Source organism: Gymnoscopelus microlampas (assembly GCF_963454915.1).
Source record: "Gymnoscopelus microlampas genome assembly, chromosome: 4".
Classification (NCBI taxonomy): Eukaryota; Metazoa; Chordata; class Actinopteri; order Myctophiformes; family Myctophidae; genus Gymnoscopelus; species Gymnoscopelus microlampas.
Window position 1 is genome coordinate 23,622,482 of NC_139941.1, and position 24,498 is coordinate 23,646,979.

A 24,498-nucleotide genomic window follows, 5' to 3' on the forward strand; every position below is an offset into this window, starting at 1 on the left:
GTGAAATCACAGCCATGGGACGACTCAGGATGCTTTTATGCAACAGTGTTTTGTGGCTGCTGTCCTGCCAGTTTCAACTGATGCTAATGTGAACACTTTTGACAACTGGGAGATTTGTGCTGTCCTGGTCCCAAACAAACCTGACAACCAGGGGCATTGCTTAACCCCTATTACGAAAAATGGCTGCAATAGTCTACGATCTCACAATGTGGGCATGTTGTGAGCGTATACATAAGCTATTTTAAATTGAGATTTCAACTTTTTTTGGGGGAGGGGGACAAATTTAGAAAACTTGGTTGTCAGAGCTATTTTCATTTGTTAAAACAGTTTCTGACACATTTTGAACATTTGTCCAGGTTACGTGCATAAAAGGCCACCAAGTGATTTGTCAGACTACATACAACCCCAGTATGCAGCCATGAACTTTACTTCAGTCAGTACACGGTAGCCTAGTTGAAATGTTGATTCGTCTCGCTGGCACCTGGAGTTTTGACTAACATCATTGATAATCGTGGATGGCTGTGAATTCCGGAAACTCCATTCTACCTTGCCTGAGCACCCTGGCGGTGGGTGCTCGAAGTACATCAGATGAGGTCATCATGGCTCCTGGGAGTGAAAACAATTCAGCCACCTCAGACTGTAAACAAACCACCCAGAAATCATGGAATATATGGTCCATTCTGCGCTATCGAAGGCAGAAGAGACTTTTTATTACAGACGACCGGTCGCATTAGATCTAACTGTAAATTGCCTCAATCTTTTCTGTTTTGTGCTAAGTGATTGAAATACAAATAACCTATATTTTAAAACGTTGTGTCCTTTTTTAATATACCTTTTTAAGGTCAATATGATTATTTTTCAATCGATAGGTTGGTTAATTATTGATATAATTTCCTAACTTATCAGGGTCTGTGGCCAAATTATCAATTTAGGGGTTCTTGACATGAAAATGTTTGAGAACCACTGGCTTACAATCTTTTAGAATATTATATAATTGTCTACAGACACTGTCACATGACATTACTCTTAAGACGGTTACCTTCTATGATCCTTTTATCTATGTACCATCCCCTCTTTTTGTCCTTTAGACTCTACTTTGAGCTCAGCTACAGTAGAAGTGGGCTGGCCCAGCCCTAAATGGATACAGCGTGGTTAATAATTGCTGAGGTGGTAGGTAATAGTATAAAGTAGGCTGGTAATGCCAGGCTTGACCTTGTATACCTTACCTTTCTGCCACCACCATGTCTTTCTCTGGAAAATACCAACTGGAGTCTCAGGAGAACTTTGAGTCTTTCATGAAGGCCATTGGTAAGACTTGAAATGTTGTGATCTTCTGTTGATTGTGAAATCCAAAGGAAACTGTACTGCTTGGCTTGGCCACCATGAAAATGGACAGATTGATAAAATGGTGAAATGTTGAGACTTGGTCAAATTACTTTAAAGCAACAATTATACAATCAAGACTAGAAAAGGAATGTGACTGCATTTGTGTCCATTTGGCAGCGCTAAAGGAAGCAGTTTACGGCTATATTACTGTATATTGAAGCTGGTTGCCTTTTAATAAGTCAACCTAAATCTTTTTCCCAGGTGTCCCTGATGAACTCATCCAGAAAGGCAAAGACGTGAAGAGCATTTCTGAGATTGAGGAGACTGGTGACAGCTTCAAAGTAACAGTTACTACTGGCCCAAGGGTCCATGCTAACAGCTTTACCATTGGACAGGAGTCTGAGCTGGAGACTATCACAGGAGAGAAGGTCAAGGTAACGCAACTTTTCACCTCATTAATTTGTTGGGCTACTCAAAGTTTGGTCACTTTGTGCCAAGTAAAGGGGACAGTGGCTGCATGTCGTCCTATGTGACAAGGACATTGTGATTCAGACTCATTAGCATAATGTATCACTCAACTGCTTCTGTGCCCTTTTCTGATTAACCCATTAAAACATTTTTGATTTTAGCGTTGGCTATTCAAAAATGCCAGATATACAAGATTGCACTCATTGCAGTGCGGGACGAGAATCTACTGTTTTTGAACATTTTTGAAAAAAATCAGAACTACTGATTTAGAAGGCATTTGTAGAATCTGTCTCGGGTCTTAATGGGTTAAATAGTTTATGCATTTGACGTGATTTTTGACCAACTGGCTATTGTGTCTCTCTAGGGTGTGGTTACGCGTGAGGGCAACAAGCTGAAGGTTAGCCTGAAGGGAATTGACTCCGTCACAGAACTGGTTGGGGACACGATTGTCCATGTGAGTAATGGCAACGGGCAGGAGGGTTAGTTTAAATGATTTGTATGTCTTGGCTCAATCACACCTGTCACTTCTTTCTTCTCAGACGCTGACAGTGGCTGGCATTGTATTCAAGAGGATAAGCAAGCGAATGTAACACTACACTACTTGGATAATAAAAATTATGTAAAGGCAGAACTTTGATCCTTTTATTTGGGGGGACTGGGTATAATAGGCTTTCAAAGGTAGAGGCAGACCTGTGCTGTAAGGAGCCAAGTGCGTTATAGGTGACACTGGAGCCTTAACAAAAGTGGATGCTACTTATAAAGCCCTTTTAAATATGCTGCTATCCATGGTTTTAAAAGAACTGCGCTCAATTTTGTGTTAGACCTTTATTTAATCAAATGTGTAGCTTACAAAAATGAAAACATCCTTAATCAAAAACAAAGCATTATCCAGGGGAAGCTACTGTACTTCAAACATATAATGGGATTTCTTCTTGTAGTTAATTTCGATGGGGTAGTAGAGGGGTGGAGACACTGGGGGCAGAGAGGGAGATCACCAGCTAGACTCCCAACTGGTGACACGTTGACCATGTAATGCAGAATCTGCTTAGCCACTGGACACCCACTGGATGTCTTGGATTGTAATTCTATTTTCTCTTCCTTTGATGAAAGAGGTTCTTAATTCCGTCTTCCACAGTAGGTTCGTTCATCATGGACATTGGTCTGTTCTTAAGCGCCGCCTCTCTCATCTGGTAGTAAACGTACTCGTTCTGTTTGAACATCCTCAACTCCATCTCTGTCTGGAGGCGTATTTGCTAGGGGGGGAAAGAGGCCAGAGATTAGTGTCATTAGTTACCTCACTGGAAAAGATGTCCAATGGTCTCTACTGTAAAGGCTTAACGGATACTACAGTGAAATCACAGCCATGGGACGACTCAAGATGTTTGATTTTCATGACTGTTTCAGTAATATCCAAAATTGGCCAAATATTTTCAAGATCTTTTGAAAATAGGCGATCTTCAAGCGCAGTTTGCAGATCGGCTATTTTCAAATAGCCAATGTATATAGGATTAAACTGGTTAAAGTGGTTAAACCTTTGATGCTTATAACACATTTTGCTGGGGACCCCCTCCCACTTTGAGAGGTACTGCTGTAAGAGGCCCAGTGCTTACCTCCAGGTCCTTGACGATGGGATGTGTGGGACCATGGGTGACCAACATGATGGCATAGGCCTTGCAGATCATCCCATGGCCAACTTCTATGCGCCCGGCCTGCCAGTGGGTCACACCTGCCCGCATGGCAGCCATACCCATGGCTGCGTTGTTGGGGTGATACAGTTTCCTGTGAGAAGGGTTGAAATTAAGGCATACTGTATGCACAAATGCTTGCTACCACCAATTTTATTAAAAAAAAAACTGAAATATAGAAATTCTCTGTTACAAGTAAAAGTCCGGAATTCAAAATGTACTTGAGTAAAAGTACAAAAGTTCAACATCTACAAAGTAACTAAAGCTTTCAATTAATTGTAGTGGAGTAAAAGTACAATATTTGCCTCTGAGATGTAGTGAAGTACAAGTACTGAAAATTTGAAATACTCCAGTAAAGTAAAAAATACCTCAAAACTGTTCTTAATTAAAGTACTTGAGTAGTACTTAGTTACTTAACACCCCTGGTTTCCAGTTAAACACTGCTGCTGAGCCAATCAAATTAAACTTATGAGAAACTTGACACGGAACAGGAAATGTTTATTCCACATTCTGGAAATAGGAACTACGGTTGTGCTCAAAGCCTATTCTATCCTTTATGGTCTGTATACTCACAAGTATCCCTCCACCATTTTGCGTGAATATTCTGCGGCATCGTTGTTGAACTGCAGGTAGGCCTGCACTTCACTATACGTGTTCCATATTCTCAGCAAGTAGATGTGAGTGTTCGCCAAAACCGGCTCTACCTTCTCTATGCATTCACTGCATATCTTCACCACCTGAGGAAAAGATAGGTAGAAAGAAAACAGAATCCAAAGTGGGACGGATGAGCGTGAGCTGATGAGCAATAAGCAACATGGCTGAAAAATGTATTTCTTGTCTTCAGTCATCTGAAAATTAGTTTCAAAGGATTTTCATGTGGTAGCCTAATGCGATTGGGGGTGATCTAGTGCAGTGGTTCTCAACTGTGGGGTCCAGGGACCCGACAGGAGTTCCAGGGGATCCCAAGCTACAGTAAATGATTGAGAATTAGGAACTGAATGGAACCTTACGGGTCTATAACACAGAGTTTATATGTGGAACCAAACTGGTTCCATTGGTACACTCTCAGTTAAATGAAAACTGAAGATTTGACATTGTAGATTGGGATCCCTGAGATAGAAATTGCATATCAAACTATATCAAAAACGGTTGAGAATCACTGATCTATTCTAGGGGAATCTGTGTCCATTTTGCATAGCTGTAATTTTAAGCTCGACTGTACCTGTCCGTATTCACCCTCTAAACGAGCCTTTTCCATCTTCTGCATCATCTGGAAGCAATAATCTGTTGCTTCCTTCACTTGCTCTTCAGGTATCTGAATATGGGGAAAGGGAGAGAGTCTGTGAGGCAAAAATAATGCTTGAATGAAGGCATGAAGCCTAATTCAGACCAAAGATTCACGACAAGACAAAACCGTTTTATATACTTCATTGTATAATGGCGTCGAGCACTGACAATAGCAGATCTACAAGCTCACAACACGTCGCACCTGTGACATGTTGAGAGCTTATAGATCTCCCATTGTCAGTGCTCGACACCATTATACGGCAGAGCATAAATTAAGCATTATAACGGTGTGGAGAAAAATCACAGTGGTGTGAATGATCCCTGAGGTTATCACATATCTGAAATATCTTCAAGTTATAAGTTTTGTTCTTCATAAGATATCACATAGCGAAAATTGCAGATCTATAGGATCAATACGAATCGCATAGTGACGTGTTGTAAGCTTGTAGATCAGTTATTTTGAGTTTTGGGCTAAGTGATTAAGTAGCCAACTGGATCCGTATATTGACAATATGCTAGCGAAAATGATGAAAAACCTATTAATAATCATCTGGATTATTAGCTTTGTCATTCAAACTTGATTCCAAAGTCTTTGATAACCTTTATCTTGAGAAGACCTTTAAACTGACTAAAGAGTCATGGTACCTCAAAGCTCTTTCACTTCTTATCAGTGTATCCTTTCATCAGTATCACTTTAACCCTGGAGTCCCTAAATTAGGCAAGACATTGCAGGCTACATAAAACAAAACCCTAATAACAAGAAAAATATATATATTTTTATTTTTCAAGGCTTCGAATTTTTTCAAAAATAGCAAAGCTAATGTACAACATAGATACAAGATCTAATATACAGCTGATAACATGTTGCAATGCCATGCGTTGTGAACTTGTAGATCGGTTTTATTTGAATAGCCAAAGTATAAAATTGGGCTTAAGTGGTTAATGGTAACAATTCTTTTCTTTAACCAGAGACAATTATAAAATGGAAAAGAAACAGGTGGTTGTTAACAACCCTCCCCCGCTTGAATGAGTTGAACCCTAGCTGTTGACAATCCCTGGCAGACACTAATAATAACTCTAGACATAGAAGACATACCCCTCTCTGTCTCTCTATCTATCTGTCACTCACTTACTCACTCGGACGCACACACACACACACACACACACACACGCACACACACACACGCACACGCACACGCACATGCACACGCACACACACACACACGCACACACACACGCACGCACACAAATGCACACAAGCACACACACACACACACACACACACACACACACACACACACACACACACACACACACACACACACACACACACACACACACACACACACACACACACACACACACACAATGGACTGGATAATTGTGTTGACAGAACTGTAATGCCTTCTATTTCAAACAGTATGGTCATGAAAGGTCATAAGGTAAGACACGTGTAAAGTATTATGTAACAGTTACATCATGCACTGATTAGTCTCGCTGCAGTAGCCAGCTGATTAGATAGATAGCTAACGTCTGGGACGCATCTCTTTAAAAGTGGTTAAGGACATGAACTGCCCGACCACAGACTTCTGTTACAGCACAGCAAGTCAGAGTGATGCCTGGACCCTTCCTCTGGCTAAACCCAGACATGCTGACTTGTGATCAGACCCTCTATTGTAAGACGGTGGGTCTATATGCTCTCATGCAACAGTTAATCGACTAACTGATTTAATCGATTATGATAAATCGATTTTCCCAAAATATTGCATATAGCAGATGTACAAGCTCACAAGTAAACTCACAAGTAACGATACCATTGTACAACAATGTATAAAATAGGGCTTAATCAGTTAATCAGACTATCAAATTAGTAGTTGATACATTTTTTTATTTATTTCGTGTTGATTCGTTGATATATAATATAACAGCAAAGGATTTTATAGCCTCAACTTTAAGTTTTATGTCCTGTCCCGAAAGAGAGAGAGGTAAAAATTGCTACTGTAACACCGGGGACTTGAACCCTGGTCTCCAAAAACACAAACGCAACAACACAGCTGAATCCCAGTTGGCAAGGGGAGAATATTGGCATTATGAGCTTTGGCTCATTGTCAACCAGTAGGTGTCCTCCTACCAGACAGAGTCTAAAGTTCTCAATGGAAGAGCAGGGAGACCACCTCCTCCAACCACTGCAGATGTACTAGTTTAGTTATATTGTATTAACGTAAGATTGGTTAGAATACATTTGTATTCATTCAAATAAGGCCTGGATTCGAGCTTTAAATAGTTTATGTACGACCACGACCCCCCATACCCCACCCCACCCACCCCACCTTTGCCTTTTCTGTGTTTTTACCACCCAAGCCAGCAGTAAAAAGGTTGAAAACACTTTTAGTATGTTTGTTCTGTGTAGTATAATACGGCTGTTAACAACAATAAAAAAAGACAATCTTTTGAGCACAAACCTTTTCTTCTCCTTCTTCCACTTCCTTTCCTGCCATCTTTAAATCGTCTTTAAAGTGGTCCTTGCATGACTGACACGTGCAGTCAAAGAAGTACTGGTTCTTCAGTTGCTTTTGACGGTCCTCTGTCAGGGTCAGAAAGTCCACATAGGCCACCGTCAGCTCCTCTCCCTCTGAGATCTTACCCAGGGCCCGCAGCTCAATCCTGGGGACGGGTTCAAAACAGAGAGGGCACTTAGGAATTCATGCAGGGGCTGTCTTGTTTGGTTTTCATGATCCCACATGTCTTTTCTCCTATTTACACTTATTTGAGGGAACTGATTTGCCCACAGCAATCAGTTCCATAACATTGCTTGCTTTCAATTCTAGCAGTTCAGATGAGAGACAGAGGACACCTAGAGGAACCTCTGCATACTGTACTTTTCAGAGGGTTGAGTTAATTAATATTATTCATTAATATTATTAATTAACTTTTGAAGCTACATTCCTGGGAATAGTCTGCATAGAAAATTGCTGTTTCTATCAGTTATTTTGTCAGCTACCGGCACTGGTACAACAAAGTATAAAGGCTTTACACACTCACACAACACTCTGTGTAGCAGCTATGCTAGTGCAAAGAGAGAGAGAGAGAGAGACACACACACACACACACACACATAAACAAGACAGAAAACGCAACAGACGGAAGTCACGAAAGACCAAACATGAAAAGAAAGTTGATAGACAGTGGAAGAGAGCCATGAAAAATAAGGAGGAAGCAGGGACAGCTAATGCTACGGAAGGTCATCTAGGTTATTATCCCCCTGTGTGATGCTAAATTAGATAGGGCAAAGGTTAGAGCATTCAAATAGCAAGCTATGTGGTGATGCATTCATAGAGCATCGGGGCATCAAGTGATGCAAGTGATGGAAAGGAAGGGGTGGTGAGTATGCTGATAGTTATGTAGTTAGGTGTTTTATGTGAGGGACTTTGATCTAAATGGGAATGTTTTGATGGATTATTATACATATGAACGGGGCCAAGGTGGAGGTGGAGGTAACGCACCTCCGTTGAGAGTGATACATAGTATTCAGAGCTGATTGACTGAAAGACAAAGCAGGAAGCGGTTTACACCAAACACAACCAGACTGCACACAACACATTCACATACACTATATATGTATAGAAGTTGCATACCAAACACACACGCACGCACGCACGCACGCACGCACACACACACACACACACACACACACACACACACACACACACACACACACACACACACACACTGCAAAAGCATTTACATTTGAGATTGTTTCAGACAAACAGGATTCTTAAGGCTATTAGGATATACAAAAATAATAATAATAATATATGTTACAGTACAAGTGAGAAACCAGTACCAGTGACAAAAGCGGAACGAGGAGCGCCGGGAAGCTGTTACTTTCGACAAGCGGCACTTCATATAAATGAGCTTAGCTTCAGTAGAAATATTGATCGATCAAAACAGATCATGGATATTGCTGAACAGTTATCGGCCTCAACAACAGTAAAAGGTGTTGTACATACTTGCCGTGGTTCATGACAACAGTGCAGTTGGGCCAGCAGTCGTGGTTGATGAGACACAGGTTAGGGAACAGACCCACACCTACTGCGTTAAGACCCCGCTGGTCACTCACACCGAAGCCATTGCAGTTGACCTGAGGGACAAAGCAGAGGATTATAGATAACTGCACAGTATAATAATTTAACTCAGATAGTGTAAAGACGTAATCAATTGGACCCGTAAGGTCCATTTGGTTCATTTGTACACACTCTAAGTGCCAAATGTATAAATTAATTAGTTTTCTGTGCCCTAATATAAATGTCCAGAATAAGTTAAAAGAGCATGGACATCGACATGAAAATAAGAATGGAAATATGACATTTCTGATATAATCCTAGATTGCTATTTCCATGCATTTGATGTATTACGTCGTGTTTTCCTTGCTTACTGTGAATCGCTCTGGATTAAGAGTGTCTGCTAAATGCCTAAATTGTAATCAGGCGATTAATAATTGTGACAGTCCTATGTGTGACACAAAGATGGTAGTGTGCTGCTGCAGTTCAGTGAATTAATGACAGACAGACGGACAGACAGACAGACAGACAGACAGACAGACAGACAGACAGACAGACAGACAGACAGACAGACAGACAGACAGACAGACAGACAGACAGATAGACAGATAGATAGATAGGCAGATAGACAGATAGACAGATAGACAGATAGACAGATAGATAGATAGATAGATAGATAGATAGATATGGCATGAACAACGCACCACTCCTAGGAGGTGTGAGACGTCGTTGGTGTTGTGCTGCTTGGAGCTGCGTGGCCAGAAGTCCAGGAAGTTGTGGATGTCTACCCTGAGCTCCTTATGGTCATCCTCAGGCATGTCCGCCACGTGGTCCTCCAGCTCCTCTACAGTGGTCAGCTGCGTGTCGGACACCACGCCGCCTTCCTTGTCGAGACGCCAGAAGATGCGAGCCACCAGGCTGGGCAGAATTAAGGGATGAAGAATGAAAGACACATCACTTCAGGCCCAGTGGTGTAAGGTAACTAAGTACATTTACTCAAGTAGTACTGTACTTAAGTTCTAACAAATTCATACACACTAATGCCAATGTATTAGTATCACTATTTAGACTTGCAGGTGTATTCTATTTTTCAAAATATCCCATGCACTGGTAGAGGATGCTGCAGCTTCTGATTTTAAGCAAAAAAAAAAATTTGCAAAAATTGCATTTTAATACTAATAAGTTATAACATTGTGGAATTCATTTAGCCTAACCGCTTCCATTTCTGCCTATTGTCTTTTTCAGATTCATTTGAGGATGAACACACTACACACAGAAAGCAATATTGTACCTTAACTTGTAATTCAAGTAATAAGTGATATGTGGTATATCAATTTCTGAAAGGAACCCCCTCAACAATGATCAGGAATGATGACTTATGAACAGTGGTGGAAGAAGTACTATTTTTTTTACTTAAGTAAAAGTATCAATACCACAATGTAGAAATACACATTTACTTGAATAAAAGTACAAAAGTATTGGCATCAATATGTACTTTAAGTACCAAAAGTAAAAATTACGCATAATGTCCCATTTCACAAGTTTTCAAAAAGTATTAAAATCTTTTGAAAATAGCCAATCTACAAGCTCACAATGCGTCGCAAGCTTGTAGATCTGCTATTTTCAAATGGCCGAAATATGTCTGATGTCCTCCTCCTGTGATATCTCCTGTGATATCATACGATCTACAATACAAACTTAATTGTCTCCATCTGCCTCAGCATCTTGATGCAGAATTCCTCAACATTAGCTAATGCATAGTTAATGATTACAACACTTAATTTGTGTTCTGTGCTGTGGTGGGTTGGCTTTTGTTCAGCTGTCCATTTAGTTGTGAACTAAGAAGAAATCATGATCATGCTTGATAAGTCATCATTCCTGATCATGTACTTTCCTCAGTTAATGCTTTAACTAATGTGTTGTTCATGCCCGAGACACTGTGATATCATCTACATTCCTGATTATTCATAAGCAAGCATGAATTCATGCAACTGAGTCCCCCCACACACACGTTTTGCTCTCGCCGTGCTTACCGGATGCTCTCATTGGGTACCTTGCCAACGCCGTACGTCTTAATGGCGCCACATTCATTCTTGTGTTCATCCCAGGCGGCACGCTGGCAGGTACGGTCACAGTAATGGGCAAATTTACACTGGCCACACCGCTGGAGCTTCGGCTGACTGCGGAAACAGCTGTGGCAGATGCGGTCTGCTAGGCTACAGAGGGAGGAAAGAAAGAAGCCATAAGAATAGGCATATTTTTAAATGTGAAGCATTTAGGATTGAGTGATGGAAGGGTTCCAGAGGTGGAGAGGTAGCTAAAGTAAGTAAAAACATGGTGCTGTTGGTCCCATTTTGTATTCTATAAATAAACACACAGGCAGGAACCAATTCAACTCTTATCAAGGTGTGAATGACATATGACCAAATGGTGACACCTCTATCCTCCCATCCCCCAAGGACAAAATGCATCACAGATAGTTCTTTCTCCTTTCCTCTGTTTCAAAACACTGATCAACCTCAATCTGAAATTGATGTTCTGTGCCCCTGACAATTTTGTTTTGTATTATTACAATCCAAAAAAAGAAACTATTCTAACAACATGTACAGTTCAAAACAGAGGAAGAAAACACAGACCTGTATTTGTGAGGTGCTGGCCAACATGGCTCAATCAAAGTAAAACAAAATAGTTTCTGCACAGATTTAATTAGAAAAATACCAACACTTCATCAGCCTTAACCCTGTGACGAAGGCAGCACAGAGCTGGAATGCTATTTTTCTAAATAAAAGTGTGTGTCAGAATAGTGAGTGTGTGGCAATTCGCATGATGTACAATCAAGACATGTAGACATTCCTTTGAGCCAAAACATCTTTTCAACAGGGTCCCTAGGCCGTAATAATTTGAAATGGGATCCATAACCTAATGAAAGTGAATTTGTCTCTCTATGCTATGGCATGAAAAAGGTTGAAAACCCCTGGACACGCAAATCTCTCTAGGAAAATGTTAATTATAACATTTCTTCATAGACATGAGATATTTGGGGTATTTTCTTCTCACGTGTCATCAACACGAGGAGAGTCCATTCATTATGGTTTAGATAATGAATTAACTGCATGCAGGAACATATCTCAGGAGATATACCTCAGTTCAAGAGGCCTGGTGTGTGTGTGTGTGTGTGTGTGTGTGTGTGTGTGTGTGTGTGTGTGTGTGTGTGTGTGTGTGTGTGTGTGTGTGTGTGTGTGTGTGTGTGTGTGTGTGTGTGTGTGTGTGTGTGTGTGTGTGTGTGTGTGCGTGTGCGTGTGCGTGTGCGTGTGTTGCAGTTTACTCTATGACCATGAAACTTCACGATTGACTGGATCTCTACTATAGAAAATCTCACCAATCCTAATTCAGATGAGATCAAATCACAGTTTGAAAAAGGTTGTATCAAATTATTAATTGCACTACCCTTGTTAAGCATATATTTTATGGAAAGAAGTGAGCAAACACAACCACAACTCAGCTGCCCATCGCCCCATTGTTTAACCTGAACACATGACTGAAAACGGTGAGCAAACACGTGCACAAGCCATATACTGTACTGTACCTGTCAAATACCACAGCGGCAAGGGCAGGCTCTGCGAAAAGAACATCTCCGGCCCAAAACTCCTTGGTGACCTTCAGACCTCTCCCTTTTCCAGGTGCGTCAAATACCTCAATGTTCTCCATGATAGCTGTGCTGGTTCCAGAGAGATGACCAGTCAGTCCAGCAGATGAGAGCAGAAGAGCGTCAGAGGCAGGAATGAGAGGCTACTACTGTTCAGGGGTTGGTGGTTAGTTGAGCTACTCCTACTATCTGTGTCCTCTTATCCCTCCAGCATGACAACTGCACATTCCCAACCAAAAGGTCTTAAAATAGCCCATCACCCCGTGAAGGGTGCCAAGTGACAGAAAAGGGATGAGGTGACATTTGCATTGCTAATGAGGAACAAATTGTCCTGAAAAGAGGGGTCAAATTGTCTTTCGCCTCCATTCAACTGCCAATCTAAGGACCCCTCTGTGATTTAACGACTATTTCATACATCCTAGTAGTTCATATCAAATGAACAAACAGAACCTCCCCTCCCCTACCATGAGTTGGTAGGTGCGAGGTCCTGTGGGGTATTTTTGTCCCTCAGCTGGGCCTGTCTGTCAGGGGTCGGCCATGGTGACGTTAGACAGCTGCATGGTGGCTTGACAGAGACAGGGCCACCCCATCTGTCGCTCCATTCACTTCTGGCAAGTTCTTTACGCTATCTCTCTCACTTTTCTGAATACCCCCCCACCCCCCCTCGCTCTCGTTCTTTCTGTCTAAATTTAATTCTAATTGGGGTGTGTGGAAAAAAATCCTAGACTACCATCTATAAGCCATGGCTGTAGTTGGCATGTAGTTGCCAGATCTGCTTATTATAATTTCCCCGCAAGATTTTTTTTGAAAATAGCCGATCTACAAGCTCACAACGCGTCGCATCGCGACGCGTTGTGAGCTTGTAGATCTACTATTTTCAAATAGCTGATGTATATATGTTAAAGTGCTCATGTGGCCCATAGTTGCTTCTTTTGGGCTGGTTTTCCTAGACCTGGTTGCTTGTTTCTCTCACAGAATCTGCCAACACTGAGTACTACAGCCATGGCATAGTTGAGGACTGAGATCTGGTTGCTCTTTGGCCAATACCTGGAACATCATATCTCTGGCTGCCTTACCAGTGCAGTACAGCACCCAGGATAGACCGGCCACCTGGGCACAAGCCCTGTCTTGACAGTAAGGTTCTTAAAGATTCCCGCGGCCAGACCCTAGGGGGGAGCTGACATTGAAAGACAGGTAGCCTACAATTCCACCTCCCTGGGGGTCCGTAAAACTGTAGGCAAACCGGGAGATGTCACCCAAACAAGCTGGGGGATGAGGGATAGTGCTTGAGGCATGGATTCATCTCAATCTGCTCAAGGAAGGGGGCACGGTGGCGCAGTCGGTAGCGCTGTCGCCTCACAGCTAGAAGGTCCTGGTTTCGATTCCCGCCAGGGACGCTGTGGGCGCTGGGGGCGTGTTCTCTCCTCCACGTCATCGGCGCCCATACCCTAGGTGGGGTTGGTGAAAGGGCCTACTCTGTGTGGAGTTTGCATGTTCTCCCCGTGTCTCCTAGGGTAGTTAATACCCTCACAAAAACATGTAGTAATCCTGGTCACTATACTGCCTCCCCCTGGTCAGCCGGGGCGCCTGATGGAGGAGAAGGGAACTGGTTGGAATAACGTGTTCCTTCCACGCGCTATGTCCAACCAGGGAAATTCCCCCCTGTCGGGTGATAAGAAGCGGCCTGCTTGCTCCTCATGCATTGAAGGAGGCATGAGCTTCAGCTTGGGCTCTCCCTAAGCTGGCAGAGGGTAGGTAGTGCCCAGGATTACATAGGCAATTGGCACTGGGTGAAAAAATGTGGGTTACAAAAATCGTGGGATAAAAATTATATAAAAAAAAAAAAAAAAAAAAAAAATCTGCTCAAGGACAAGAGCTTCATAGTGTCATATTTGATCCATTTTGTGTCTCCAGCTGATTTTACAGCTATCCACGGCTTCTTCTTTGGTGACTCTGGTTGTCTCTTTGCAGTGTAACACCAGACAGTCTCAATGCTGTCCTCCATGTTCCGCCTTCAGTACTTGAGGAAAGACCCAGAGCGAGCCACCAACAGTAGAACTGAGCTATGTGTACAAGCAAAGAAGCCACCTGGGGAACAGACAACAGCAGGTGGGAGTTCCTGGTAGCCAAGTGGTTAGGGCTCATACCACATGGGCTCTAATGCCATGTCACTATCCTACTGTCTCTGTGTTTCCTGTCTCTGCACAATACCCATCAAATAACGGCCGAGAAAAGCCTAAGAAATGAACTAAAATGAGAATGGTGGGAGTTAGGGAAAAAAATGCATGGGTTTCCGAGGCTAGGGATTGTGTTATTGTTTAGGATTTCTTTCTTTCTTTTTTTCTTTCTTTCTTTCTGACCCAGTGTCCTGGAGCAGGCTGGTCCCTGGAGGGATGCGAAGATCTGTTCAGATTATTGTACCCAATAATCAGCAGAGTAAGGAGTAAGAAGTGTGTTGTTTGGGGGAAGAGACCGAGGGGGCAAGAGGAAGAAAGCTGATGATAAAATTAAGGACAACAGAACATGCACACAGCCTGTGGGTGAATGTTGATCCGCTTTTATATATTGCAGGAAATACATGTAGAACTAATGACTATCATGTTATCATCCATTGAAACACTTAAGTGTTTAGCTTTAGATAAAACAAGTGTAAAGTGGGTGAGTTTGTTTTTGTGCAAGCTCCATTGTTTTGCTGTTCTCAGAAAGAGGAAAAGAAAGAAGGGGGCAGGGAGAGCAAGGAAGGAGAAAAATCAAACAACAAAGATATGTCAAGGAGAGGCAAAAAAAATAATTCACGGCCAAGTCACTGTGACAACATAACCATAAACAAACCACAGCTCCATATATGGGCACAAAAGCGGCATGCCATATATGGACATATACTGATGAGATCAGGAATCTCCACGTATGGGCATGAAAGGGACAAGGACTGACAGATACAGAAATCTCCATATATGGGCATGAAAGGGACAGGGACTGATAGATAGAGATCTCCTTATATGGGCATGTTGATGCTGATAAAAGTGATAAAAACTGACAGATATGTCCATATATGGGCATAAAAAGGACACAGGTAGACAGACAGAAACGGACATCTCCATATATGGGCACAAAAGAGACAGACAGATGGGTACAACGGGTACTCTGACCAAGCCCCCGACACTATGACGGCAGTGCGATGTAGGTGTTCGGGCCGTGGCCCAAACCTCTAGTATATATACACGCATAAACCAGCATGTGCTCTATGTACATGAGGTTAGACATGGTGCAAGGTGGGTCACAGGACCATAATGGAAATGCTGTGTTATCCTTTTAGCACCATTGTATAATCGTACCACTGTACTATTTGCAAACTGTTAATAAAGTATTCAATCAATCAATCAATCAATCAAAAGACACTTCGGTAGGTCCATGCACATTAGCAGCAGGTATGTACATGAGATTAGACATTCACTTGATAGAATGTTAAATGGCGATGTCAAATCATTTCTGGGTTAGTCAAAATAAACCACATTGTGATTTTTATCACAATAATTTAATTCAGAAGTCTTTTTGGGATTAAAAAAGCATCTGTGTCTTTTACTGTTTTATGAGGACAAGCCACTGTGAGCTGGATGCGGCTGTAAAATGCATTAGTTCTGTACTTTGCTTAACTTGAAGAGGGAAAAAAAGAACGATAAAGGAGTAGTTACACGGTACAGTGGTTCAAACTTTTTGTGCCTAAGGCACACCAATGGGCAAGACAACATCTCAAGGCACACCTGTATTCATGGACAAAATAGCCGATACATCAAGCTTGTAGATCTGCTATTTTGAAGGATTGTGCTGATGGCTTTGGTTGCTCCTGCATGGGGTCACCAGATCGGCAGTAGTGACTCTCGTTGCCCAGGACACAGCAGGGAAGGTGGTGGGCAGGACGGTGGGTGCTGGGTGTAACACAACTGGTGGTCTGGAGGTGCATTGGGCTGACATCAACTGTAGCTGTGCCCAGTGGCAGTGACTGGCTGGACCTAGGAAGAAGGCTGAGCTGGTGCAGCACAACGCTGGTAGCGATGAGACCTGCCACACTTATCAGATAGATCAGGCTTGGCATGCATGACACCTTAGTGAAATACTGGTAGATGGATGTGAGGGTGTGCCGCCACGCTGGTTGCTCTAGCAGCACACAGAGGTCGGTGTATGTGAACCAGCCACGTTTCATACCTTGCCTCTCTGCAATGCTGGTTTCTAATTGACCCAAAACGTTGAAGAAGTCACTGGGCTCTGTGTATAGGTCCCACTCAATGGCTTTGAGGAAATCCATCTCCAGGCCGTTGACTGTTTGCACGTCCAGTTTCCCAGCTGCTCCCCACTCGTTGTTGAAAACCTCCTCATCCTCTCCTTCGTCATACAGGTATTTGCTGGCAACCATCATGGAGATCAAGAAGAGGTCAGAGGAGGAGATGTGCTGCAGGTATTCAGGGTTTCTGTGTCGGAGTCTGTTTATGTACACTTGGGCCAGCATCATGGCACACGGGGAGATGTATGCCTCCCTGGCGACATGGGCCGCATACTTCTCCTGGAGCCTTCCTATCGGGCTAGGGGCAGATTTCCGGAGAAACTCCACGGCAATATCTGTAACAGGAGAAGAGAGGGTGTCTAGGGAAACATCGTGGTCCAAACCATAATAGAGTCGCTTCCTCACTTGTTCAGAAAACCTCTGATGACCGGGAAGAAACTCATCAAAACCCATACTGTCGGCTGAACAGAGTACATGAGCTTGAGGTTAGAAAGACATGCATTACTTTGGCTGGGGCCTTTTTCCATTTGTGGCATGCGTGACATCACGTGACATCACCCCCTTTATGGAGTCACATTCTCCATGGCGCTCCATATTATAGTCCATAGATGATCGCTCTTCCAGAGGGCAGGCATAACAACACAGCAGGGAATGGGAATATGTTTAAACTATATCAGTGTATTTGTACAGCGTGGCACCTAGGGGGCAAGCCATATCCTGAAGAGCATTGTGTTTGTCTGTGTGTCTGTCTATCTGGAGTCATACATCATAGATACGTCATATATATTTCATACACGACCATCTTGCTGCCTCACCACTTTATCCCTAAACTTTTTTTGCCATGTTTTACTATTTTGAAAAACATATTTTTACAATAGTTCAAATAGCCGCTCACAACGTGTCGATATAGATCGGCTAGTTGAACTGTTTAAAAGTGTTTTTCAAATAGTAAAACATGGCTAATAAGTTTAGGCATAAGGGGTAGGGCGGAGCGCAAGATAGGACCCTTCGTTTTTTACATGATGCCACCAACCCTGCAACCATTTGTCCGACAGTCAGCAAAGCTGTCCTCATAGGAAGATGCACATCAGCTTGTTTTCCTCTCGGCTCCATGGGATGCATCTGCATTTCATGGTCAGCTCTGTCTCCTCCCACCCTCACCCTGGAGGTCAGGGAGGTAGTCTTCTGTATTCAGAAAGAACTGTTGTCATAAGCTACTTTGATGGAGTCTTTGAAGTCTGAGGGCACATTCAGCATGGAGCACACCTGTCTGAACTTGGCACGAACCTTCCCCACATTCTCTAGCAGGTCCTCATCCTGGGGGTCATCATAAGGACACTTCTCCATCAACCCCATAAGAGTCTCCAGAGCCTTCACACGCTTCCTTGATTTGGTGTCCTTGTTGTTCTGAAGGAGACATTTCCAGGTGATAGCGAAGCCGTAATAGAAAGAAAGCTCTGCAGATACTCTAGCTCCATATCTGATTCCATGTTGCCGGCCCTCAAGCGTCCCTAGAGGAATCCCCTTCTCAAATCCCTCATGATATCCCTCCATATAACATGTGTTATCTGCCATGATGATGCTGTCGAATAAATCTTCATTTCCAAACCCACCATCCATCTTCATGTAGTGATCAAACTACAGCTAAATCAATTTTCAACACTTTGGAGAAATGAGTAAATAACCCACTATAAAAAAGTCTGTCATCAACTGCTAACCTATTCAGCAACAACACTGAAATTGATGTTGCAAGCAGTTTCACTTATACGTCCCTTATATGAAATTGTTGACTTCATTGCTGATGTCACTGGACCAAACATTTCTTCCACATTTCTTTTGGGGATATTTGGGTTAATATCTATCTATACTATAATGAATGGAATCTGTATACGTGTCTGTCTCACTCTGTCTGTCCCGGGCGTAACTCGGAAACTGTCGATCTCAAACTTGCCATGTTTGTCTCATGACCCTGAGGTGTGTGGTGTCAAATACTGTAGCAAGTCGGGCGGGTATTGTAAAACCAGAGGGGTTCCCAACAGGCATCGTTCCCAACGGGCATCGGCCCATTGTACTCCTGCCTGTGAAATCCCCAACTCCTTCATTATATTATACAAACCACTCACATTCCTTTGCATGGTTGGGCTGCAATATAGCCTATCAATAGCCAAACCCCTCACCTGTCCTGTCCAATACAAAAAGTGCAGCCATAAATCAATGGGACATAATCAAATGTTGTTGTCGGTTCCTCTTTTATATATACAATTATTTTCTTTTCTGTTATTTATACTATTTTACTTATTTAATTGTTTTTCTGTGGGAGGGGGGAAAGAGGAAGGGATTTGTTTATTTTTTCATAATAGTTGGTATATGGACTATGTTTGTTCATGTTATGACACCCCAAGTCATCCTCCCTAAGAGCAAAGAGAGGGGGCAAGAGCCAGAGAGGAAGAATTCTCATTCTACTATTCTGCCACCAAAAACGTGGAACGCCCTGACACCATCCATTAAAAGATGTGAATCACTGGTTTCTTTAAAAATTGCCAAAATTGGCCTGAAAAAACACCTATCAGGGGGTAAATGTAAATTCTCATCAAAAGGAGGTGTCATTCACTGCCTACGTTGTTCCTTTTTTTGCATTTTTTGATGACACGTATTTTTTTTTTTGTTATCAATTGTTTTTATTATCAAATCGACAATACAATTATATATTCATAATAATATGAATACATTTTTCAACAAAAACAAGATACAAACAACATAAAACAAAATAATAATAAAAATAAACCCACCCACCCCTCCCCGGACCAACAATTTCTCGAAATGTAAGGGCCAAACACCATGCCTATACCTGTGCAAGGTCAAAACACTGTGTACAACACTTAAACCAAATCTTTAAGCTTATCTGCAACATTAGACCACATATCAATGTTCCTCTCACTTGCTCCATGTAACCTCGCCGTTGACAGTTCTAAATAAACAGTATCCAAAAACGTTAAAACCCATTGGCCATGACACGTATTATTGTGTTAATTTATTCTTTGTGTTATCCTTTTAGCCTTAATGCCTGACTGTACCACATGCTGTTTATATTTCTGACTAATAAAGTATTCAATCAATACAAAATTAAAAAACCTGGTCAGGTGTAGCCTCGGAAGCCTCTTTTTGTTTGTTTAGGTGTGACGCGTTGTGACACGCATATTTTTGGTGCGTGACACCCGCAAGCAACTAAGGCCCTCAGGCCCCCTTTAGTTTAGTTGGCTTTGGCGCGGAGCTGTGCCCTCTTGCCTGTGACCGCCTGGTATCCGGTCCTGATGCTAGTGACCGAGCAGCGGGAGTGGCAAGCCTCACATTGTAGGAAGTAGAGACGCGTGTCCTTTTGAAGCGTGGTGTCGGGGGAATGGCAGCTGTAACACCTCACATATTCCTTGATGTATCTTCTCAAAATGTTTTCTATCTGGTAGGGTTGAAATCTACCTTTAATCAAAAGCTGGTCATTTCCATCTATGGAACCACTTGTACCCAACTCGGCCAAGAGGAAAGCTAGAAGATGCTCTGGCTGACGATGCAATAGACTGCAGATGTCATTGAAGTTCACAAAGGAGGTTTTCTTGGTACCCACTCGGACTACGTGAGGAGGCTTCAACACAAACCTCTTCTTCTCTCCGGCCACCATGTCTGGGTTCTTCTCCCTCATGTTGCTGTAGAGTCGGTCGAGCAGCTCGTCATATGTGTAGACTCTTTCTGAACCAGCCACGGCTAGTCCTAAGGAGCTAAACACGATTCCATCATCGTTTGTCCTCCCCTCGTCATCCTCCAGAGCGTCATCATTCTCCTGCATCTCTCCGTCCTCGAAGTGGACTTTCTTCGATTTCTTCTTCTTGGCTGGAAACATGAGATCGACGGTTTCCCCCTCCATAGCCTCCGTCTGCTCATCTTCAGTGATCTTCAGCTCTTGTATTCCCTCCTCAACTTTGTGAAACATCTTTGGTTTCTTCTTTTTTTTCTTCTGATTGAAAATGTTCAGATCATCCAGATCCAGCTCATTGTCTCCTCTCTCTGGTTCCACCTCCTTTGCCTCCGTCATCTCCTTGGACTCCTGTCCTTCGATAATCCCCTCTCCTTCCTCCTCATTCAGCATGAAAGGCTTCTCCATTTCTTTGTTGGTCATGTTGGGATGGAAAGTCATCTCGTCTCCTGGCATGTTTGCGGACTAATATTGGTATAATTAACTATCATGTCTTATTCATCGAGTCACACTGAAGCAAAATGTCCAGTAGCGGGCTTATATAGACGGCCACGTCACTATGACAACATAAACAAACCACATCACTGTGACAAAATAACCATAAACAAATCACGGGTTAGCTCCATATATGGGCACAAAAGCGGCATACCATATATGGACATATACTGATGAGATCAGGAATCTCCATATATGGGCATAAAAGGGACAAGGACTGACAGATACAGAGATCTCCTTATATGGGCATAAAAGGGACACAGGTAGACAGACAGAAACAGATATCTCCATATATGGGTACAATGGGTACTCTGACCAAGCCCTCGACACCATGACATATTGGTATAACCCACTGTAAAAAAAAGTTTGTCATCAATTGCTAACCTATTCAGCAACAACACTGACATTGCTGTTGCAAGCAGTTTCACTTATACGTCACTTATATAAAATTGTTGACTTCATTGCTGATGTCACTGGACCAAACCAAATGAGGACATTTCATTTGGGGATATTTGGGTTCATATCTCAATTCTATCTCTATCTATCTATACTATAATGAATGGAATCTGTATGCGTGTCTGTCTCACTCTGTCTGTCCCGGGCGTAACTCGGAAAGTGCCGATCTCAAACTTGCCGTGTGTGTCTCGGGCATCGGCCCATTGTACATGATATACATCATCTGCGTGTGCCCTCCTGCCTGTAAAATCCCCAACTCCTTCATTATATCATACAAACCACTCACACTCCTTTGTATGGTTGGGCTGCAATATAGCCTATCAATAGCCAAACCCTCCACCTGTCTTGTCCAATACAGAAAGTACAGCCATAAATCAATGGGACATAATCAAATGTTGTCTCTTGTATAATAATTTTCTTACCTGTTATTTATTCTATTTGACATATGTAATTGTTTTTCTGTTTCATAATTGTTGGTATATGGACTATATGTCTTTGTCTGTTCATGTTATGACACCCCAAGTCATCCTGCCTAAGAGCAAAGAGAGGGGGCAAGAGCCAGAGGGGAAGGGCACCCAAATTTAGAACACACATGGGAAAATTACCATTCTACTATTCTGCCACCAAAATGTGTAATGCCCTGACACCATCCATTAAAAGATGTGAATCACTGGTTTCTTTCAAAAACACCTAGAGACCACAAGGGGAGGTAAATGTAAATTCCCATCGAAAGGAGGTGTCATTCACTGCTACGTTTTTCCTTTATTTGTATTTGTTGAAGTATTGTGTTAATTTCTTTCTTTTTCTATGTTGATGAATTGAATACATAGGACCTCAATGGAAACAAGCCCCCAGGACTTTTTTGTGCTATCCCTTTAGCTTTAATGTCTTTAATGTATACCACGTGCTGTATACATTTATGACTAATAAAGTATTCAATCAATAAAAAAAACCTGGTTAGGTGTGACGCGTTGTGAGCTTGTCGATCGGCTATATTTTCGGTGCGTGAACACCCGCAAGCAACTAAGGACCTCAGGCCCCCTTTAGTTTAGTTGGCTTTGGCGCGGAGCTGTGCCCTCTTGCCTGTGACCGCCTGGTATCCGGTCCTGATGCTAGTGACCGAGCAGCGGGAGTGGCAGGTCTCACATTGTAGGAAGTAGAGTCGCGTGTCCTTTTGGAGGGTGGTGTCGGGGGAACGGCAGGTGTGACACCTCACATATTCCTTGATGTATCTTCTCAAAATGTTTTCTATCTGGTTGGGTTGAAATCTACCTTTAATCACAAGCTGGTCATTTCCATCTATGGAACCACTTGTACCCAACTCGGCCAAGAGGAAAGCTAGGAGATGATCTGGCTGACGATGCAATAGACTGCAGATGTCATTGAAGTTCACAAAGGAGGTTTTCTTGGTACCCACTCGGACCACGTGAGGAGGCTTCAACACGAACCTCTTCTTCTCTCCGGCCACCATGTCTGGGTTCTTCTCCCTCATGTTGCTGTAGAGTCGGTCGAGCAGCTCGTCATATGTGTAGTCTCTCTCTGAACCAGCCAAGGCTAGTCCTGAGGAGCTAAACACGATTCCATCATCGTTCTTCCTCCCCTCGTCATCCTCCAGAGCGTCATCATTCTCCTGCATCTCTCCCTCCTCGAAGTGGACTTTCTTCGATTTCTTCTTCTTGGCTGGAAACATGAGATCGACGGTTTCCCCCTCCATAGCCTCCGTCTGCTCATCTTCAGTGATCTTCAGCTCTTGTATTCCCTCCTCAACTTCGTGAAACACCTTTGGTTTCTTCTTTTTTTTCTTCTGATTGAAAATGTTCAGATCATCCAGATCCAGCTCATTGTCTCCTCTCTCTGGTTCCACCTCCTTTGCCTCCGTCATCTCCTTGGACCCCCCTCCTTCGATCATCCCCTCTCCTTCCTCCTCATCCAGCATGAAAGGCTTCTCCATTTCTTTGTTGGTCATGTTAGGATGGAAATCTATCTCGTCTCCTGGCATGTTTGCGGACTAATATTGGTATAATTAACTGACACTTTTGATCCATCGAGTCACACTGAAGCAAAATGTCCAGTAGTGGGCCTATATAGTTACATTGCATCTTGCGTCATCAAATATGACAAGTGTGTTGCTTGGGGCTTCCAGCAGCAATACTGCTGGGAAGCAAACCTGGAACTCGGCAAGTGTTACCTATAAGCTACATTATTAAGTATGTATTATGTACCATACACAGAACTGTGTATGTATATGGTACACAATAAACAGAAAATAAATGTGATACTGAGGACTACTCTTGGAAAAAACGGATTCAGTTTTTTTAAGTTTCAGGTCATCCATGTTTGTTGTGAGCAATATTTTCAACCTCTATTTGGATGGACCCGTGTCATGTGTGGAACTGAAATATTCTACCGGATAGAATCACTCACAGTGCATTCCAGGTCTGCATGGAGAGATCTAACATTTGTACAGTATGTTATTCAGTTATCCCAATATTAATCAAAACTGTATCCTGGATGATTGAGTGAACCGTACATCAGAAGCCTACTCAAAATCCAAATGATGTCATGAGGATGTTTTACATGAAGACAGGGCATCAACAAGCTGGGTTTATATAGGTGGACGTGGTTCACTGAACTGATCAAATGTTATTTTATATACTCTTTGTTCTACCATTATTAGTCATTAACCTGAAGGTTTTGAAATTGTGACTTTGTGGATTCGGCATAACCAAAGTGAAGTAGAGTGGAAGGGCTTTAAAATGTAAATACATTATTTTAATGACTTAGGCTATTATGGAGAAAAGAAAATGTCCGGCTGAATTGCAGGTAAATCCAGGTAATTAAGAGACTCTCAATTGATTAATTAGGACCACAATGGAAACATACCCCACGACTTTTTTTGTGTTGTCCTTATAGCCTTAATGTCTGACTGTCTGTACCACGTGCTGTTTACATTAATTTTGACTAATAAAGTATTCAATCAACCAATCAAATCATTGCATGGAGCATGGAATTATGGGGTTGATGGTGCCAATTAGCCACCACATCGCTTT

At 42.5% G+C, this 24,498-nt stretch overlaps 6 protein-coding genes across 7 annotated transcripts; 1 reads left to right on the forward strand and 5 right to left on the reverse strand.

Moving 5' to 3' along the window:
• Nucleotides 1–1,241: 1,241 nt before the first annotated feature.
• LOC311044026 (fatty acid-binding protein, liver-type-like) lies at nt 1,242–2,278 on the forward strand (the record flags this gene model as incomplete). Its single annotated transcript, XM_084055448.1, has 3 exons — nt 1,242–1,308; nt 1,588–1,760; nt 2,159–2,278. 3 exons carry the CDS (start codon nt 1,242–1,244, stop codon nt 2,276–2,278), a joined length of 360 nt encoding a protein of 119 aa, XP_083911574.1.
• A 332-nt stretch (nt 2,279–2,610) lies between these two features.
• Nucleotides 2,611–12,670, reverse strand: smyd1b (SET and MYND domain containing 1b). 2 transcript variants are annotated; one of them, XM_084054857.1, is made up of 10 exons: nt 12,414–12,670; nt 10,861–11,043; nt 9,532–9,745; nt 8,777–8,907; nt 8,270–8,308; nt 7,229–7,430; nt 4,702–4,794; nt 4,053–4,216; nt 3,405–3,573; nt 2,611–3,047 (listed from the first exon to the last, which is right to left on the reverse strand). In XM_084054857.1, the coding sequence occupies exons 1-10, from the start codon at nt 12,533–12,535 to the stop codon at nt 2,880–2,882; spliced, it is 1,485 nt and encodes a 494-aa protein (XP_083910983.1). In that variant the 5' UTR covers nt 12,536–12,670; the 3' UTR covers nt 2,611–2,879. The 2 variants fall into 2 exon arrangements, with proteins under 2 accessions (XP_083910983.1, XP_083910984.1); XM_084054858.1 differs by lacking the exon at nt 8,270–8,308 and having other exon boundaries at nt 12,414–12,669.
• A 1,817-nt stretch (nt 12,671–14,487) lies between these two features.
• LOC311044028 (protein CNPPD1-like) lies at nt 14,488–17,205 on the reverse strand (the record flags this gene model as incomplete). The annotated part of the gene is made up of 2 exons (XM_084055450.1): nt 14,488–14,561; nt 16,332–17,205. The coding sequence occupies 2 exons, from the start codon at nt 17,203–17,205 to the stop codon at nt 14,488–14,490; spliced, it is 948 nt and encodes a 315-aa protein (XP_083911576.1).
• Nucleotides 17,206–17,943: 738 nt separating this feature from the next.
• LOC311044029 (protein LTO1 homolog) lies at nt 17,944–18,372 on the reverse strand (the record flags this gene model as incomplete). Its single annotated transcript, XM_084055451.1, has 1 exon — nt 17,944–18,372. One exon carries the CDS (start codon nt 18,370–18,372, stop codon nt 17,944–17,946), a length of 429 nt encoding a protein of 142 aa, XP_083911577.1.
• Nucleotides 18,373–20,002: 1,630 nt separating this feature from the next.
• Nucleotides 20,003–20,953, reverse strand: LOC311044030 (eukaryotic translation initiation factor 2 subunit 2-like; the record flags this gene model as incomplete). The annotated part of the gene is made up of 1 exon (XM_084055452.1): nt 20,003–20,953. One exon carries the CDS (start codon nt 20,951–20,953, stop codon nt 20,003–20,005), a length of 951 nt encoding a protein of 316 aa, XP_083911578.1.
• A 1,543-nt stretch (nt 20,954–22,496) lies between these two features.
• LOC311044031 (eukaryotic translation initiation factor 2 subunit 2-like) lies at nt 22,497–23,447 on the reverse strand (the record flags this gene model as incomplete). Its single annotated transcript, XM_084055453.1, has 1 exon — nt 22,497–23,447. One exon carries the CDS (start codon nt 23,445–23,447, stop codon nt 22,497–22,499), a length of 951 nt encoding a protein of 316 aa, XP_083911579.1.
• Between the last annotated feature and the right edge of the window lie 1,051 nt (nt 23,448–24,498).